We start from the raw sequence: 19,322 nt of genomic DNA, 5'->3' as shown, positions 1-19,322 counted from the left end.
GACCTTGTGATCCGCCCGCCTTGGCCTCCCAAAGTGCTGGGATTACAGACTTGAGCCACGGCACCTGGCCCTCGCCTGATTTCTTTAAGGAAAAGAAATTCTATGTGAGAAATGTTTTAGTTGAGTTGAGTTTCTATGTAATCTGAGAAACATTTGCATTTATATCAGAAGTTATAATTATTACTATTTAATTAACTTATTTTTTTGAGACAGTCTGGGTCTGTCACCAGGCTGGAGTACAATGGCATGATCTCGGCTCACTGCAGCCTCTGCCTCCTGGGTTCAAGCAATTCTCCTGCATCAGCCTCCCGAGTACATGGGACTTCTGGCACATGCTGCCATGCCCAGCTAATTTTTGTATTTTTAGTAGAGATGGGTTCACCACATTGGCCATGGTCTCTTGACCTTGTGATCCACCCACCTTGGCCTCCCAAAGTGCTGGGATTACAGGCATGACCCACCGCACCCGGCCAGAAGTTAGACTTATTTTAGTGAAGTTAAACAATCTGAACTTTTCTCAAGATTTGCCTTTTGGTTTTGTGTACCTCCGCCTACCCAGTTCAAGCAATTCTCCTGCCTCAGCCTCCCCATTACCTGGGATTACAAGAGCCCATCACCATGCCTGGCTAATTTTTGAATTTTTTATTTTTTTTATTTTTTAGAATAACAAAAAATATTTTACTAAAACATAAGATTTACAGAAGTTTCCAGACAAGCCATACAAAATGGTCACAAGCTTTTTTTGAAGGGGGAATCTACACTTGACAGCAAAGTCACAATGTTATTAGTGAGGGCTGTGATGTTTGTTTAATGTTCCCATTTTGGTTCAAACAATCAAGCTTGTCCATCTACAGCGTCTAAATAAAGTTAGACTTGGCTAGAGAGCATATTCTAAATAACTGGTTAGCTGCTTTTAACCAATGCAATTTAGATTACCATAAAAAGGGGAAAGGAGCCCATAAAATTAAAATAAAACTACCTCCCCCCTCAAAAAAAATAAAGAAAAACACCCACACCCCTGCAGCTAACCTGACAACTACCTTCATTCACAGTGCTTTATACTTAAACCAGGATGGGGGAAATGAGTAAAAGCAGGAAGGGGCCGCTGCTTTTAAACCTTTCACAACAATCCAGATGATACTTCTAGCCTCTGCTCATGCTTTACGACAGTGAATCAGGACAAGATATAGATTTGCTAATGTGCATTTAATCACCAAAGGACTGAAGATGTCTGGGCTTTTTTATTCTGTAATGTTTCTAAGACTGTGTCCATTAAATGCAAACAAAAAGGAAGAAGCCTTGGCAGAACAGGAGAAGTGATGCACACTTGATGATCGGATCAGTTTAAATATTATTCATGGCATATAGCCTAGTCCATGCTCTAGCTGTTTCTATGGCTTGGGCTTCGTTGGTCTTCCACTGCTCTGCTACATCATTTGCTAATGGATCATCTGGATTAGGAGCACTTAACAAGGCCTGGATCAATAGCAGAACTGTGCGGATCTGCAGTGCCGGACCACTTATCTTTCAAAATATCTAAACATATTCTTCCCAACTTGTCTACATTAGGATGATAAATTTTGGTCATGAAACATACTTTAGGAGCTGCCATTGGGTATTCTTCTGGAAGGAATAGTTCAAGTTTAAAAGTCCCTCCCTCAAAGGGGGAATCCTGAGGGCCAGCAATGACCACATGAAAATAACGGGCGTTGCTCTCATCTGGTTCTGCTTTGATGCCAGGAACTGGTTCTGCCAGGAAACGCTGGGTTTCCTTGATGATCCTGCGGGGCAGCCCGGCCATCTTGTCAGAACCCAAGTTCGGCCTCTGGTCTCGTCTCTAATTTTTGAATTTTTTTTTTTTTTTTTTTTTTGAGACGGAGTTTCACTCATGTTACCCAGGCTGGAGTGCAATGGTGTAATCTCGGCTCACCGCAACCTCCGCCTCCCGGGTTCAGGCAATTCTCCTGCCTCAGCCTCCCGAGCAGCTGGGATTACAGGCACGCGCCACCATGCCCAGCTAATTTTTTGTAGCTTTAGTGGAGACGGGGTTTCACCGTGTTGACCAGGATGGTCTCGATCTCTTGACCTCGTGATCCACCCGCCTCGGCCTCCCAAAGTGCTGGGATTACAGGCGTGAGCCACCGCGCCCGGCTTAATTTTTGAATTTTTAATAGAGACAGGGTTTCACCATGTGGACCAGGCTGGTCTTGAACTCCTGACCTCAGGTAATCCACCCGCCTTGGCTTCCCGAAGTGCTGATATTACAGGCATGAGCCACCGCATCTGGCCAAGATTTACCTTTTGGAATATAGTTAGGTTGAAACCTATGAAATGGCTTTTTTGGTAGATCAGAAATGGCCAAATACCAGCAGATTCATAGGGTTCAGCTCTATAAAACAGGCCACAGCTCCACAAGCCTCACAGTTTCATTCAGCAAACATTTATTGAAGGCCCTAATGTATTCTTGGCTTTCAGGCAACATTCATTCTAGTGAAGGATTCCAAAATATAAACAAATAATTGCAAATCAGAATGATAAATGCAATAATAAAGGCACAGGATAGCACAAAGGAAGTTGTCATCAGGTCAGCTCAGTCAAGTGAAGAAAGACTTTACAAAGCAGGTGATGTTTAGTTGAGTAATTAGAAAGGAGTTGGGTTGGTTGAGGGATGGATAGCGTCTTTCTAGATGGCGTGAACCACCTGTGTAAGATCTTTGAGGCAGGAAACAGGATGACAAGTTCAAGGAATGCTGTTAAATCATTTAGGATGTCTGGATCTATAGGGGAGGGAAGGTAGCTAGAGGCTGTAGGAAAATAGGAGTAAGGACAGAAAATAAGTGTGGAGAGAGATTAAACAGGTATGGATTGTGGAATTAACAGCTATAGGTTGCCTTCAATGTCATAGTATAAGAATTTTGACTGTAAAGATATACAATTTTTTTTTTTTTAGACAAAGTTTCACTCTTGTGGCCCAGGCTAGAGTGCAATGGCGCAACCTCAGCTCATTGCAACCTCAGCCTCCCAGGTTCAAGTGATTCTCCTGCCTCAGCCTCCTGAGTAGCTGGGATTATAAGTGTGCCACCATTCTTGGCTAATTTTTGTATTTTTGGTAGAGACAGGTTTCTCTATGTTGGCCAGGCTGGTCTCAAACTCCTGACCTCAGGTGATCCGCCTGCCTCGACCTCCCAAAGTTCTGGGATTACAGGTGTGAACCACTGTGCTGGGCAGGATATAACAAATTAAAAGTCTTCATTCAGATTATGGTAGGCTAGTGAAGTTTTAGCTGGAAGTTAACATGATCAATTTACCATTTTAGAAGTTAAGTAATTCTGTGAACTTCCCAGTAGAGAGACTTGCTTTGAGTTTATAGGTATGAAGAAGTGAACTAAGGTAACAATCTGGAAATGCAGGTAATGGGAAGGAGTGAGAGATGTGAGAAGTAAAATTGAAAGGCTCAGAATACTTTGCTACTCCTTGAGTTCTTTTTAAAAATGTGACATATTTTCTTTATTGAAAGTTCTATATAACTAAAATATCTGCATTGTGACTTTAACACCTGTTATTCTGGACATTTTAATAATAATAAAATCACTGCATTGTGAATTTAATTAATTACCACCTAATCTCAAAATGAAGTTTAAAACTTTGGTTAATTTTTCATTCTATTTGTTTTCTGTTTGAGACATTGTAGATATAACCACAATCTTCATAGAATCTTCTACTGCAAAGGAACATTCCTTGTCCTAGTTCTGCATGAAAGCATTTCTGATATGTGAAGAATTCTCATTCCTAAAGGAGAAGTAGTAATGCCCATAATCTTCTCATCATCTTGCCACTTGATGAAGGAAACAGATAATTTAATTATTTTTTATTTTTGAAAACATAGACTGTTTCATGAATTTGCCTGTCAGCATCGTGGAGAGACCATACTATTCTTTGTATCATTCCAATTTTAGTATACGTGCTGCCGAAGTGAGCCACTAATATACTCTTAATCCATTTTTCCCCCTGGATATCACTATCCATATGAAATAATGGCAGAAAATAAGTTTTTTATTAGTTTATTAAATTGAGCAATGATTATTTAAAATTATATATCCATGTGTGAAATTCAAATAATAATATTTAACTTTCATAATTCTTCCAACTTGTTCACTAAAATCTTACCCTAAAAGCTAAATTAAATACTTTTTTTCTAGAAATTTCTTTAGTGATTCTATTCACTAGGGAAAAAGATTATATAATGTGTTTTATTATACTGGACAATGTTGTTTCTAGTCAATGAATGCTATCCGACAGGGCAAATAGTTGGCACCAAAACCACTAACACATTCAGACTCTAATCTCCCCTGAATCCAGCTTGAACTCTCAAAAGCTGGCTGGGGAGTATGCTGTACTTTGTAGAAAATTCACGCTTTAAAAAATGGACAAAAATACTTCTCTCTCCTCCATTGTTAAAGACTGCTTCATACTTTTTTTTCACAATTAAGGTAATATTTATTTGTTTATCTGTTTATTCGAGACAAGATCTTGCTCTGTTTCCCAGGCCAGAGTAAAGTGATATGACCAATTCCTGGTAGACTTGAATTCCTAGTTTCAAATGATCTTCCTGACTCAGCCTCCTGAGTAGCTGCGACTACAGGTGTATGCCACCACACTTAGCATTTTTTTTTTTTTTTTTTTGTAAAGACAGGGTCTTTCTTTGTTGCTCAAGCTGGTCTTGAATTCCTGGCCTCAAGCAATCCTCCCACCTTAGCCTTCCAAAGCACTGTTATTACAGGCATTTGCCACCATGCCCAGCCATTGATATATTAATATTTACATTTTATGGTCATGTCAGTGTTTGGAAAATGTGTTACATTTTCTATTTTAGGCTTCCTTTATATCTCTTGTCTACATCAAAGAGAAGTAACTGAACTACTTGATTCTGTGTCAATTTTTATCTTTTGCAATAATTTCATATTCTATACCTCACACTCTATCTCACTTTGACATACAATTTTATTATGTTAAGATCAGTCAGGCCATGCACTGTGGCTCATGCCTGTAATCCCAGCACTTTGGGAGGCCAAGGCGGGTAGATCACCTGAGGTCAAGCTGGAGTTTGAGACCAGTCTGGCCAATATGGCAAAACCACGTCTCTACTGAAAATGCAAAAGTTAGCTGGGCATGGTGGTGAGTGCCTGTAGTTCCAGCTACTCAGGAGGCTAAGGCAAGAGAATCACTTAAGTCCAGGAGGTGGAGGTTGCAGTGAACCAAGATCACGCCACTGCACTCTAATCTGGGCAACAGAGCCAGACTGCATCTCAAAAAAAAAAAACAAAAACAAACAAACAAAAAAAAACAGTCAATGATATAACAGTAAAAATGCTTTTTTTTTTCTTTTCTTTTTTTTTTAAGACAGGTTTTCACCATGTTGGCCAGGCTGGTCTTGAACTCCTGACCTCAGGTGATCAGCCTGCCTCAGTCTCCCAAAGTGCTGAGATTACAGGCGTGAGCCACCATGCCTGGCCAGTAAAAATGCTTTTTATGGAATACTGTTGCTAAGCCTTCATTATACTGGTTATTAACTCGAAAAAGATCAATAAAACACAGGTTGTTTTTGGATTTGATAGCTGCTGTTTTAAAGGGTCATTTTATTTTATCTTATCTTATTTTAAGACAGGGTCTTGTTGGGCACGGTGGCTCACGCCTGTAATCTCAGCACTTTGGGAGGCCTAGGCAGGTGGATCACAAGGTCAAGAGATTGAGACCATCCTGGTCAACATGGTGAAACCCCGTCTCTACTAAAAATACAAAAAATTAGCTTGGCATGGTGGCACGTGCCTGTAATCCCAGGAGGTTGAGGCAGGAGAATTGCCTGAACCCAGGAGGTGGAGGTTACAGTGAGCCGAGATCGCACCATTGCACTCCAGCCTGAGTAACAAGAGCGAAACTCCGTCTCAAAAAAAAAAAAAAAAAAAAAAAAAAAAGACAGGGTCTTGCTCTGTTGCCCAGACTAGAGTGCAGTGGCACTATCACAGGTCACTGCAGCCTCGAACTCCTGGGCTCAAGTGATCCTCCCACCTCAGCCTCCTGAGTAGCTGGAACTACAGCACACGCCACCATGCCTAGTTAATTTTTAATTTTTTTGTAGAGATGAGGTCTTGCTATGTTGCTCAGGCTAGTCTTGAACTCCTGGCCTTGAGTGATCCTCCTGCCTCAACGTTTTAAATAATACTGAATTTTAAAATGGAAAAAATAATTTTTCCATATGCAGTCACATTTCAGCATTTAGCAGCTCTGAAAAGAATTTCAGAAAAGGTACCAATTGGCCGGAAGGCTAAGCCGGACAAATTCTATTTCTGCTAGGCACAGCTAGTTCTTTCAGTCCCATTGAGGAATGTGAAAAGTCATAATACTAAATCTAAAAAAAAAGAAAAAAAGGTGTCAAATTCAAATTGTTTTATTTCCTAGTATTTTTTTTCTTTTTCTTTTTTTTTTTTTTTGAGATGGAGTTTTACTCTTGTCACCCAGGCTGGAATGCAATGACATGATCCGGGCTCACTGCAACCTCTGCCTCCTAGGTTCAAGCGATTCTCCTGCCTCAGCCTCCCTAGTAGCTGAGATTACAGGTGCCCGCCACCATGCCCAATTAATTTTTGCATTTTTAATAGAGACGAGGTTTTGCCATGTTGGCAGGCTGGTCTCAAACTCTTGACCTCAGGTAATCCACCTGCCTCGGCCTCACAAAGTGCTGGGATTACAGGAGAGAGCCACCACACCTAGTCTGTTTCCTAAGAAGTATTTTAATTACATATTGCTACTTAACAAAGTACCCCAACTTCATGGCTTAGAACATAACCATCTTATTTGCTCACAGTTTAGCAGGTCAGCAGTTTGGTCTGTGTTCAGCGGGGTGGTTGTTTTCTGGTCTCCCCTGTGGTCATTCATATAACTACTGGAGTCACCTGGCATGGCGCTGGAGCTGGATGGTTTTGGATGGCCTCACGCATCTGGAATTAGTGTTAGCTGCAGGTGGGGCATCTCTTTCCATGTGATCTCTCATTCTCCTGGAGCATAGCTCAGGCTTCTCACATGGTAGTCTCAGGATTTCAAGAGAATGAGAACTCAGAAAGTCACTTGCATAGCATTCTTTTGGTCAAAACAAAGTACAAGGGCAGCCCAAATTCAAGGGAATGAAGAAACGGTCTCTATCTTTTTCTTTCTTTCTTTTTTTTTTTTTTTGAGACAGAGTCTCGCTCTGTTGCCAGGTGCCAGGCTGGAGTGCAGTGGCCGATCTCAGCTCACTGCAACCTCCGCCTCCCTGTTTCAAGCAATTCCCCTGCCTCAGTCTCTGGAGTAGCTGGGACTACAGGCATGCGCCACCATGCCCAGCTAATTTTTGTATTTTTTGGTAGAGATGGGGTTTCACCAGATTGGCCAAGATGATCTCGATCCCTTGACCTCGTGATCCGCCCGCCTTGGCCTCCCAAAGTGCTGGGATTACAGGCATGAGCCACCGCACCCAGCCCAGTCTCTATCTTTTGATAGGAAGAGATGTAAAGCCACACTGTTTTGAGGAATAGATTTTATCTTGCACAATTGAGCCAGATCTTTGTGCATTCAATTCAGTTCAATCTGATGTCTAAAGACCAGTAAAAATATGTACAGGTAACAGACCAATACATTTTGACCTTTTAAAAATTATCCTTTAAACCTTATGTCATTTAGGTTAATTTTTTTTTTTTTTTGAGACGGAGTTTCACTCTTGTTACCCAGGGGCTGGGGTGCAATGGCACGATCTCAGCTCACCGCAACCTCTGCCTCCTGGGTTCAGGCAATTCTCCTGCCTCAAACTCCTGAGTAGCTGGGATTACAGGCACACGCCACCATGCCCAGCTAATGTTTTGTATTTTTAGTAGAGACGGGGTTTCACCGTGTTGACCAGGATGGTCTCAATCTCTTGACCTTGTGATCCACCCACCTCGGCCTCCCAAAGTGCTGGGATTACAGGCGTGAGCCACGGCACCCGGCCCTAAGCAATACTTCTTTTTAATTTTTTATTTAAAAAAATTTTTTTTAATAAGAAAAAAACATTTTTGAAGTAGAGACAGGGTCTTGCTATATTGCCCAGGCTGGCCTCAAGTTCCTGGGCTGAAGTGATCCTCCCACCTTGGCCTCCCAAAGTGTTGTAACTACAGGCCTGAGCCACCATGCCCAGCCTAAAGTTAAACATTTAACAGGAGTGTATACAAAAGGGTGGGAAGAATTTATGATTTTTTTTTTCAATCTACTATGTTAACAATGGCTCAAAATTCAGAAACAATGCATAAAACGATTGATCAATTTGATTACACTGAGATTAAAAAAAAAATCTTATACTACAAAAATACCATAAGTAAAAAGTAAAACGATAAATCACAAACTTGGAAAAATATTTGTAATTTATATCAGAGATAAATATTTAATGTCCTTAGCATATAAACAGCTTTGAAAAAATGGGAGGAAGGACTGACACACTACAGGAAAATGCACTAGAGATATAAAAAGACAGTTTGCAGAAAAAGAAGTGCATATGGTCCTTAACCATAAAAAAATAAAAAATGTAGCCGGGTGCGGTGGCTCAAGCCTGTAATCCCAGCACTTTGGGAGGCCGAGGCGGGTGGATCACGAGGTCAAGAGATCGAGACCATCCTGGTCAACATGGTGAAACCCCGTCTCTACTAAAAATACAAAAACATTAGCTGGGCATGGTGGTGCGTGCCTGTAATCCCAGCTACTCAGGAGGTTGAGGCAGGAGAATTGCCTGAACCCAGGAGGCGGAGGTTGCGGTGAGCCGAGATCGCGCCATTGCACTCCAGCCTGGGTAACAAGAGCGAAACCCCTGTAAAAACAAAAAAACAAACAAAAAAACAAACAAAAAAAAATGTTCAGGCCAGGCATGGTAGCTCATGCCTGTAATCCCAGTGCTGTGGGAGGCTGAGGCAGGAGAATCTCTTGAGGCCAGGAGTTCAAGACCAGCCTAGGGAACATAGTGACACCCTGTAGCTACAAAAGAGTATATTAAAATTTTTTTTAAATCACACCTGTAATCCCAGCACTTTGAGAGGCCGAGGCAGGTGGATCATGAGGTCAAAAGATTGAGACCATCCTGGCCATCATGGTGAAACCCTGTCTCTACTAAAATTTCAAATAAATTAGCTGGCTGTAGTGGTACACACCTGTAGTCCCATCTATTTGGGAGACTGAGCCAGGAGAATCACTTGAACCCAGAAGGCGGAGGTTGCAGTAAGCCGAGATCATACCACTGCACTCTAGCCTGGCGACAGAGTGAGACTCCATCTTAAAAAAAATAATAATAATAATAATAATAATGTCCAATCTCACTCTTTTTTTCTGTTTTTGTTTTTTGTTTTTTGTTTTTTTTTTTTAAACAAGGACTCCCTGTCACTCAAGCTGGAATGCAGTGATATGATCATGACTCACTGCAGCCTTGACCTCCCAGGCTTAAGCAATCCTCCTACCTCACCCTCTTGAGTAGCTGGGACTACAGGTGCACACCATCGTGCCCTGGTAATGTTTCATATTTTTTGTAGAGACACGGTTTCATCACATTGCCCAGGCTGGGCTCCAACTCCTGGGCTCAAGTGATCTGCCAGCCTCAGCCTCTCAAAGTTCTGGGATTATAGCCATGAGCCACTAGGCCCAGCCTGACCTCACTCTTACTAAGGGAAACACAAATTTAAACTCCACTGAGACATTTTTTCATCTATCACATGAGCAAAAACCCAAATGTTAGGGAACTCACATACATTGCTGTTTCTGCATGTAAAACAGGAAGCAGGCACTGAAACGTTGTGTTTTGGGGATGTAAAATGGTAGCCCTCCTATGAAAGGACTTTTGTAATAGCAGCAAAATTACATATGTATTTGACCTAGTAATCCCTCTTTTAGAAATCTATCCCAGTGATACGCGAGCAAAAATATATATGCATGAAATTATTCATTGCAGCACTATTTGTAATAGCAAATACTAGAAACCAGCCAAATGTCCATCAACAGGGGACTGGGTGAGTAAACTATCCATGGTACCCACACAATGTAGTTCTATGCAACCATGAAAAGCAATGAGAAATATTACTATCTACAATTTAATCTCCAGGCATATAGTTGAATGAAAAAAGCAAGGTAGAAAAATGTATGTGGCCGGGCGTGGTGGCTCAAGCCTGTAATCCCGGCACTTTGGGAGGCCAAGGCGGGTGAATCACGAAGTCAAGAGATTGAGACCATCCTGGTCAACACGGTGAAACCCCATCTCTACTGAAACTACAAAAAATTAGCTGGGCATGGTGGCGCGTGCCTGTAATCCCAGCTACTCAGGAGGCTGAGGCAGGAGAATTGCCTGAACCCAGGAGGCGGAGGTTGCGGTGAGCCGAGATCGCGCCATTGCACTCCAGCCTGGGCAACAAGAGCGAAACTCCGTCCCCAAAAAAAAAAAAAAAAAATGTATGTGTATAGTATACTACTGCTTATCTAAGAAAAAAGTAATATATATAGTTTATATATTATACATATAAAAGGTGGGAAGAATTTGTCACTAAGTTCTTATATATATATAGAAAAAGTAAAAAGGAATGAGCAAAGTGTACAGGAAATATGGGACTATGTGAAAAGACCTAATTTACGTTTGATAGGTGTACCTGAATGTCATGAAGAGAATGAATCCAAGCTGGAAAATATTTTTCAAGTTATTATTCAGGAAAACTTTCCTAATCTAGTAAGGCAGGACAATACTCAACTCCAGGCAATACAGAGACCACCACAAAGATATTCCTCAAGAAGAGCAACCCCAAGACACATAATCGTTAGATTCACCAGGGTTGAAATAAAGGAGAAAATTCTAAGGGCAGCTAGAGAGAAAGGTCAGGTTATCCATAAAGGGAAGCCTATCAGACTCACAGCAGATCTCTCAGCAGAGACCCTACAAGCTAGAAGAGAGTGGGGGTCAATATTCAATATCCTCAAAGAAAAGAATTTTCAACCCAGAATCTCATATCCAGCCAAACTAAGTTTCATAAATGAAGGAAAAATAAAATTTTTTGCGAACAAGCAAGTACTCAGAGATTTCATTACCACCAGGCCTGCTTTACAAGAGCTTCTGAAAAAAGCACTACACACAGAAAGGAACAACCAGTATCAGTCATCCCAAAAACTTACCAAAAGTTAAAGGGTATCTTTATAATGAAGAATCTATATCAACTGATGGGCAAAATAGCCAGCTAGCATTAAATGACAATATTAAACTCATGAATGCCAATATTAATCCTAAATTTAAATGGATTAAATGCCCCAATCAAAGACACAGACACGTAAGTTGAATAAAAAGTCAAAACTCATCGGCATGCTGTGTCCAGATCCATCTCATAAGCAAGGACACACAAAGATTCTAAACAAAAGGTTGGAGGAAGACTCACCAATCAAATGAAGAGCAAAAAAAAAAAAAAAAAAAAAAAACATAAAAAAAACAGGAGTTGTAACTTTCGTCTCTGACAAAATAGACTTTAATAGTAACAAAGACTAAAAGAAACAAAGGACATTACATAATGGTAAAAGGATCAATGCAACAACAGGACTCAATGATCATAAATAAATATGCACCTAATATAGGAGCACCCAGATACATAAGATAAGCTCTTAATGACTTATAAAGAGACTTAGACTCCCACACAATAATAATGGGAGACTTCAACATTAATATTAGACAAATCAACGAGACAGAAAATTAACAAGGATATCCAGGACTTGAACTCAGATCCTGAACAAGTAAACTTAATAAACATTTATAGAACTCTCCACTTTAAATACACAAAATACACACTCTTATCAAGTACCACATCACACCTGCTCACAGGTTTAAATGAAATATTGGTTGGCTGCTTGTTTGTTATTTTCCTCCCTCTTTTTTTTTATTTTTTATTTTTTTTTCCTGTTTCCATTATTAAGCATAAAAGAGGTTTTCAATACCCATTTTTAGACTGCATTCTACCCCGGGCAATAAAGTAACACTTCCGTTCTCTCTCCCTCTTCCTCTTCCTCTTTCTTCCTCTCCTTCATTTTTTTAATTATTATTATTATTATTTTTCTTTCTTTCTTTCTTTCTTTTTTTAAAATTCTTATATATATAAATAAATAAGCTCTGTCTATATGTATAGCTAAGAAAGAAGGATTTAGGCTTATCTTTCTTTTCATTTTTTATTTGTATAAGCCATATATTATATATGCTATATATATAACATATATATAGCTTATATAAAGAAAAAGAGGAAAGAACAATAAGCCAGAATGAATCTATATTGGGAAGTGGAAGAAACAGATGGAAGGAATATAAAGAAAGGATATCAGCATTTAACAACTCCTAATAAAATAATGAATCAATGGCTTCTAACATCGCAAAGAGAAAAGCACCAAATATTATGCACCTCCTGATGGATGTATGAACATGTCCTACAAATAATTCCTGCCAAGGCCAGACACAGTGGCTCACCCCTGTAATCCCAGCACTTTCGGAGGCTGAGGTGAGAGGATCACTTGAGACTAGGAGTTCAAGACCAGCTTGGTCAACATAGACAGACCTTATCCCTATAAAAAAATTTTAAAAGTTAGTGTGCGCCTGTAGTCCCAGCCACTTGGGAGGCTGAGGCTGGAGGATTGCTTCAGCCCAGGAGTGGGAGGCTGCAGTGAGCTTTGATAGTACTGCTGCAGTGAGCTTTGATAGTGCCGCTGCACTCTGGCCTGGGCAACAGAGCAAGACCATGTTCTTACAACAAATAAAATAGCAATTTGATCAAACCTCTAGATCTAAATACCAATGTGTAGGCAGTATGGGGGAGAGGAACATGTTAAAACAGAACAAACACATGTGGTTGCAATAAGCAAAGTCCAGACTGAAAAATTCTACAAATCAAATGAGTCACTTTATTAAAACCATAAATTGCAAAGAAAAGCAGAAGCGAGATGGAGGAGCAACCTATAGAAAAAGAGACTTAAAGATGTATTTACCATTTGTGAACTCTTTTTTTTTTTTTTGGAGTCTGGTTCTCTTGCTCAGGCTAGAGTGCAATGGTGCGATTTTGGCTTACTGCAACTTCCATCTCCCGGATTCAAGCAGTTCTCCCTCCTCAGGCTCCCAAGTAGCTGGGATTATAGGCATCTGCCATCATGCCAGGCTAATTTTTGTATTTTTGTAGAGATGGGGCTTCTCTATGTTGGCCAGGCTGGTCTTCAACTCCTGACCTCAGGTGATCTGCCTACCTCAGCTTCCCAAAGGGCTGAGATTACAGGCATGAGCCACCGCACCTGGCCACCCACTTGTGGACTTCGATTGGATTCTGGCTTAAGAAACAAACAGAAGGGAGAGAGAAATCCTTTATGAAGCATTGAGGAAAATTTGATCATTGACTAGATAATTGATAATGGTAAACAATTGTTATTATTATTTTACAGACATAGATCCAGTATCATAGATTTGACTTCATAACCTTACTCACATGTCTCAGATTAGTGTTAGCTGTAGGTGGGCCCTCAGTTGTGGTGATCAAAGGTAATGGATAGGAATATGAATACAAGATTTGCCATGAGTTGATAATTGGTAAATCTGGGTGTAGCGCACATGAGGATTCATTATACTATTCTCTCCACTTGTGTTTGAAACTTTCTATAATAAAACATTAAAACAAAACAGTAGAAGTTTTTTTTAAGATAAGGAAACTTTTTTTTTTTTTAACACTCCTAGTAAACTCTATAAAATACTAGAGTTGTGGTGACTCATTCTGTAATTACGAGAGGGACAAAGCCAAAACATTCTTTTTTTAATGAGATAGGGTCTTGCTCTGTCTCCTAGGCTGGAGTACAGTGGCATGAACATGACTTGCTGCAGTCTCGACTTCCTGGGCTCAAGTGATCCTCCTGCCTCAGCCTCCCATGTAGCTGGGACCGCAGGCATTCACCACCACACTTGGCTAATTTTTTAAAATTTTTTTGTAGAGACGAGGTTCTCACTTTGCTGCCCAGGCTGGTCTCAAACTCCTGGCTTCAAGTGATCCTCCCGCTTTGGCCTCTCAAAGTGCTGCGAATACAGGTGTGGGCCACTGTGCCTGGCCCAAGAGCATTTTGTCATGCTCTTGGTGGAGCATGACAACAGGTACTATCAGGGTCTTGATGACTGAGCCACGGAATAAGCCAACCTTGGATATCTAGTTATATAACAACTATCCATCCAGTTATATAATAACAATCTCTGTTGTTTAGTTCCTTTTGAGTATGTTTCTGTTATTTATAGTAGAAAATGGAGGAAAATGCATTTGCATGAGTGTGCAAGGTCTCATTGCCCTCTAGCTGAAGAGTGATACAACTCCAGAATCCTATTCTTAGAGCCTGCTTCCTAGGATCACATCCAGTACCAATGATCTAAAGTGACGTTCCCTAGAAACAGGGATTCTTCTGCAAGTCATTTATGAGAGGAGTGTTCCCAGGAGAATGGAGGCGGGAAAGCAGAAAAGAACAGGGGGAAGAGCTAAGCAGGGAAGTCATCTCAGCTGCAGACCAGCTTCAATCTGCCCCTTGGGGTGGGCTGGAGCATGAGCTGTTGAGTTGTACTGCAGCGTCGGCGCCCCTTTTCTGTGGCAGTCAGTTCTTGGTTGTGAACTGCCTATGGTGAGGGTGGGGTGTGGAGTGTGACATTTATAGCAGCTGGGGTTAAATTTACTCAGTTAAGGGGCCCAATTAATGGGATCTAGGCAGAGCATCAGCAGTGTCCACTACAATTTCCAAACTTACTCCGTAGCCGAAACCTTACATGACCCTGCATGATCTAGCCCACCCCGCCCGCCTACTTTCTCTCAGACCATCTCTGGGTACTCTCCCTCTTTTTCACTCCACTTTAGCCACATTGGCCACCTCACAATTCCTCAAATTCCCAGCATATTCCTGTTTCAGATCGTTTGCCCTTTTCTGTTCACTTACCTGGCTGTTCCCAATAACTCCAACCATGAGATGGTCCCTTATATATATTTCAGGTCTCTATACAAAAGACACCTTCCTAGTAAGGTCTCATTTGGCCATCCTATCTAAAATTACAACTCCCACCTCGAACTAACACCTAACAATCCTTTTATTTTCATTACTTTTATCTTTAGCACTTATCAGTATCTAACATACTGTATCATTTTCTCATTTGTCTTATTACCCGGTTCCACTCTAGAATATAAACTGGGGAGCGCTTAAAACAATACCTATTATGTTGTAAGTGCTCAGCTAATACTTGCTGAACACGTGAATGAATGAATGAATGAATGATTCCTGGCACAAAGTGTTAATCTTCAATGAATATTGAACTGAACTGAAACCAAAAGGATCAAAAGGATCTCCACGTCCTCTATGTAAGTACTATAGATGGGAGAGGGCACACATATTGTTATATGCAGGCTTCTACATAGATTATATGCTCTTTCTTCAATAATATGAAAGCTTAAATTTCTTTATGTGATGTTATGTATGTGTATGTTTATATATATTATTTGTACATGTAAATATTAGTGAAAAAAAGTAGAAACACCAAAGCTTTTCTAATTTTATTTGACTCAAACTATATTTTGGATCTACATACCATACGATAAAGTAAGCTGAAGGCATAGCACAATAAGTGAATACAGATTGTGTGGATAACTCAATTTATCTAATAAAAAATATAAATTTGAAGATGACTGTGATAAAAGAAAAATGTCTAGAAAAAAAAACCAAAGGTGAAACTATTTAAGTTCTTTACTGCAATGCCATATTCTGATCTCAGACAGTAGAAGAGTAATAAGAAATGTACAATCTCAAGTCTCTCAGACCTAAAATCTATCAGTGGATGCCAAAAATCTTCAAGACACATTAACGTTTTCTAGAAAATAATAAGTCTTTTTTTTTTTTAAACTAAGTATACTAAAAACGCAAAAGCACTTATCAGACACTCTATGGCATTTGTTGCTGAAATGTCTACCAGCAGATTAGCCTTGAGCTGAAGAAGCCTCGGAGCCAACACTGGCTTCCTCCTGTGAATCATCTCCAGCAGAGGACTCTGACTCAGCTGGAGAATTTTCTTCTTCTAGTTCAGCATATTCATCAGCGCTTCGGTTCTCTGTTGTATCTTTATCATCATCGATGGTGACAGCTTCATCCAGGGCTGCATTTGTAACCTCGGGGGTTGTTTCAGGGTTGACTTCTGCGGCTTCCCCTGCCGCAGCTGCATCTGTGACCTCTGGCCCGGTTTCAGCACTGACTGCTGTGGTCTCCGGAGCAGCCTCCACGTGACCTGGACATGCAGATGTTTCTTTTATGACTACAGCTGTAGCACTTGGACTTTCTTCAGCATCCACCACCTCAGCTTCCACTACAAGTACTTCTGGGGCTTCTGAACTTGCTTTCTCAGTTTCTGCAACATTCTCCTTTTCACCTTTAAGAATTAGTCATTAAGCAAGGTATTAATTTAAAGATAATTAAAGGCAATGAAACACGGCGGTCATTCAAACACATAAGACAGATCTACATGCACTGATGTGTAATAGTCTTCAAAGTAGACTCTCAAGTGAAACAGCAAAAAAGAACAACATATATAGTATGCTACCATTGTGTTAGGACAAAATGGTGGGGGAGCGGAAAGGGGTAAGTTGTATGTCTAGATAATTGTATTTGCAAAAACTCTCCAGGAGGATTCAAAGAAACTGGTTTTATTGGTTGCCTCTTGGAGGGAAAATGGGGGATCTGCTTTTCTGTAAACAATTTGAACTTGAAAAAAAAATCTTGAATATATTACTTAGACAAATTTGAAGAATACCAAAATAAGTAGCTACACTATTCATCTTCCATGAGATAGCATGGAAGAGTAGCCAAGTGCCTAGCTGATAACTCAGAAATCACAAATCCTCTCTCAACCTCATTTTTGTCATCTGTAAAATAGGGATATTGATAATATCTACTGCACAGGGCTATTTTAAAGATTAATTAAAATATTGTATATGAAAAGGGGATTAATATAAAAAGTTCTATGCAAATGCTTATTTTATTAGTATTATAAACAACTACATGATTATATTCAATAATATGTATTGATGACATTCTGTTTTTTATTATTGTCATGACAGGTTAAAACTGGTTCATAAGCAGCTAATATCTCTGAGTAGTGATCATAGTAATTGATAATAATAGCATGGAAAAAAGTACGGTTTAAAGCAAGAAGTAGCTAGGCATAGTGGCTTATGCCTGTAATCCCAGCACTTTGGGAGGTTGAGGCAGGAGGGGATCACATGAGGCCAGGAGTTCAAGACCAGCATGGGCAACATAGTGAGATGCTGTCCTGCAAAAAATAGAAAATAAATTTGCTGGGTGTAGTGGTGCATGCTTGCAGTTTAGCTGCTGAAATGGGAGGATTCCTGGAACCCAGGAGTTCAAGGCTGCAGTAGGTTATGATTGCACGACTGCACTCCAGCCTGCTTGACAGAGAGAGAGCCCACAGAGGGAAAGGGGAAGGGAAGGAAGGAAAAGTGAAAGGGAGGAAGGAATAGGGGGAGGAAGGGAGAAAGGGAGGAGGGAAGGGAGGGAGGGAGGAAGGAATGAAGAAAGAAAGGAAGAGACGGAGGGAGCGAGGGAAGGAAGGGAAGGAAGGAAAGAAGAAAAAGAAATGTAGGAAGGAAAGAAAGGGTGAAAAGATAAAGTTTCTGTTCTCATGGTCACTATTTGATCAACTGAAGGACTCGATATACACACAACCGATTTTATTATGTCATATGTACCTTATTTGCACAAAGGCACACAGGTGGTCTTAGCCCAAACTGAAAGATAAATTAATTATTATTTTTAAATAATGAGGAAAATGAAAGATCAACCTGCTGAGAGAGACAGATACTAAAATTATGCCTGCATGAGTGAATGTCTGAGTAGGGGAAAAATAATATTACCACACAAAGGGGTCAAAAGTCACCGGTCAACAATATGAACGTAAAATGTTCGTTTGTCAAATGCACTCATCCAAAAGGTATAACAGTATTCTTTAGGTTTCAGTTGAGCTTTTCCTTTCTAAATGAACTTATACCCAGAGTCATTTTGGATTAAGCTAGAAAAGAAGCCAAAAGCAAATAGTGTTCACTGCGAGACTAAGTAGATGGAAATTAGTGCCTCAAAAAAGAAATAAAAATAAAAAACTAATAAATTCATTTACCTTGAAATGGACGTATCTCCGCTTTTGTTTTTTCTTTCAAATTTGTTATCTGTTCTGTGTGTTTAGCTTGGTCTGATGTGATTGTCTTGTAAGCCTGAAAGTAAATGTATGCTTAGGTTTATTTCTTGAGCTTTAAGATTCATCATGCCACATCCAAAGGTACACTCAATTCTCTGTGTAATCATCATTAGAAGTTTAAACCATAATCCCAATGTAGCAAAGAAGAGAAACCAATGCACACCACTTACTCTTTTACTTCCCTTTTGGAAACCTTGTCATTAAGTAGAATGCTTTAGGAAGGAAGAAGGGTGAGAGGAGGGTTAGAAGAGAAAAACTTCCTATTGAGTACCATACTTACTACCTGGGTGACAAAACAGTCTCTATATCAAACCCCCATGACACACAATTTACCTATTAACAAATCTGCACATGTACCCCTTAATCTAAAATAAATTTTTTTAAAAAGGGAAGGAAATAGATGCTCTAACTTAGCTAGAGATAACTAACAACAAGGAAGAAAAAAATAAATTATGCTACAACCAGAATATCCTGACAGGCATTTACAAATATTCTCTAGCATTTATCCTAGAGAAATGGAAATCTAGGTTCACATAAAAACCTGTACACAAATGTTCATGCTACCTTTATTTGTAATAGTCAAAAGCAGAAATCAGGCCAGGTGTAGTGGCTCAGGCCTGTAATCCCAGCACTTTGGGAGGCAGAGGCAGGCAGATCACCTGAGGTCAGGAGTTTGAGACCAGCCTGGCCAACATGATGAAACCCTGTCTCTACTAAAAATACAAAAGAAACCAGGTGAGGTGGCTCATGCCTTTAATCCCAGTACTTTGGGAGGCTGAGGCAGGCAGATCGTGAGGTCAGGTGTTCAAGACCAGCCTGACCAACATGGTGAAACCCCAACTCTACTAAAAATATAAAAATTAGCCTGGTGTGTTGACATGCACCTGTATTCCCAGCTACTCAGGAGACTGAGGTAGAAGAATTGCTTGAACCTGGGAGGCAGAGGTTGCAGTAAGCCAAGATTGCGCCACTGCACTCCAGCCTGGGTGATGGAGTGAGACTCTGT

At 40.3% G+C, this 19,322-nt stretch overlaps 1 protein-coding gene, 1 non-coding gene and 1 pseudogene across 3 annotated transcripts; all 3 read right to left on the bottom strand.

The window, feature by feature from the left end:
• Positions 1-664: 664 nt before the first annotated feature.
• LOC116560793 lies at positions 665-1,941 on the bottom strand (annotated as a pseudogene). The gene is made up of 2 exons (XR_004273138.1): positions 1,937-1,941; positions 665-1,835 (listed from the first exon to the last, which is right to left on the bottom strand). The product of XR_004273138.1 is annotated as a ubiquitin-conjugating enzyme E2 N-like (transcript).
• A 1,935-nt stretch (positions 1,942-3,876) lies between these two features.
• On the bottom strand, positions 3,877-3,981 carry LOC116560943. Its single transcript, XR_004273222.1, has one exon. It is a non-coding gene; the product is annotated as a U6 spliceosomal RNA (small nuclear RNA).
• Positions 3,982-15,596: 11,615 nt separating this feature from the next.
• On the bottom strand, positions 15,597-18,349 carry MGARP (mitochondria localized glutamic acid rich protein; the record flags this gene model as incomplete). The annotated part of the gene is made up of 2 exons (XM_032292255.1): positions 15,597-16,477; positions 18,239-18,349. Coding segments are annotated over 2 exons (557 nt in total), but the record flags the coding sequence as incomplete, so codon positions are not given.
• Between the last annotated feature and the right edge of the window lie 973 nt (positions 18,350-19,322).

Source organism: Sapajus apella, unplaced genomic scaffold (assembly GCF_009761245.1).
Source record: "Sapajus apella isolate SASKATOON/1434 unplaced genomic scaffold, GSC_monkey_1.0 scaffold27, whole genome shotgun sequence".
In the NCBI taxonomy this organism is placed as follows: domain Eukaryota; kingdom Metazoa; phylum Chordata; class Mammalia; order Primates; family Cebidae; genus Sapajus; species Sapajus apella.
Note: the sequence above shows the minus strand (reverse complement) of the source record. Positions and strands in the feature narration are given on the sequence as shown.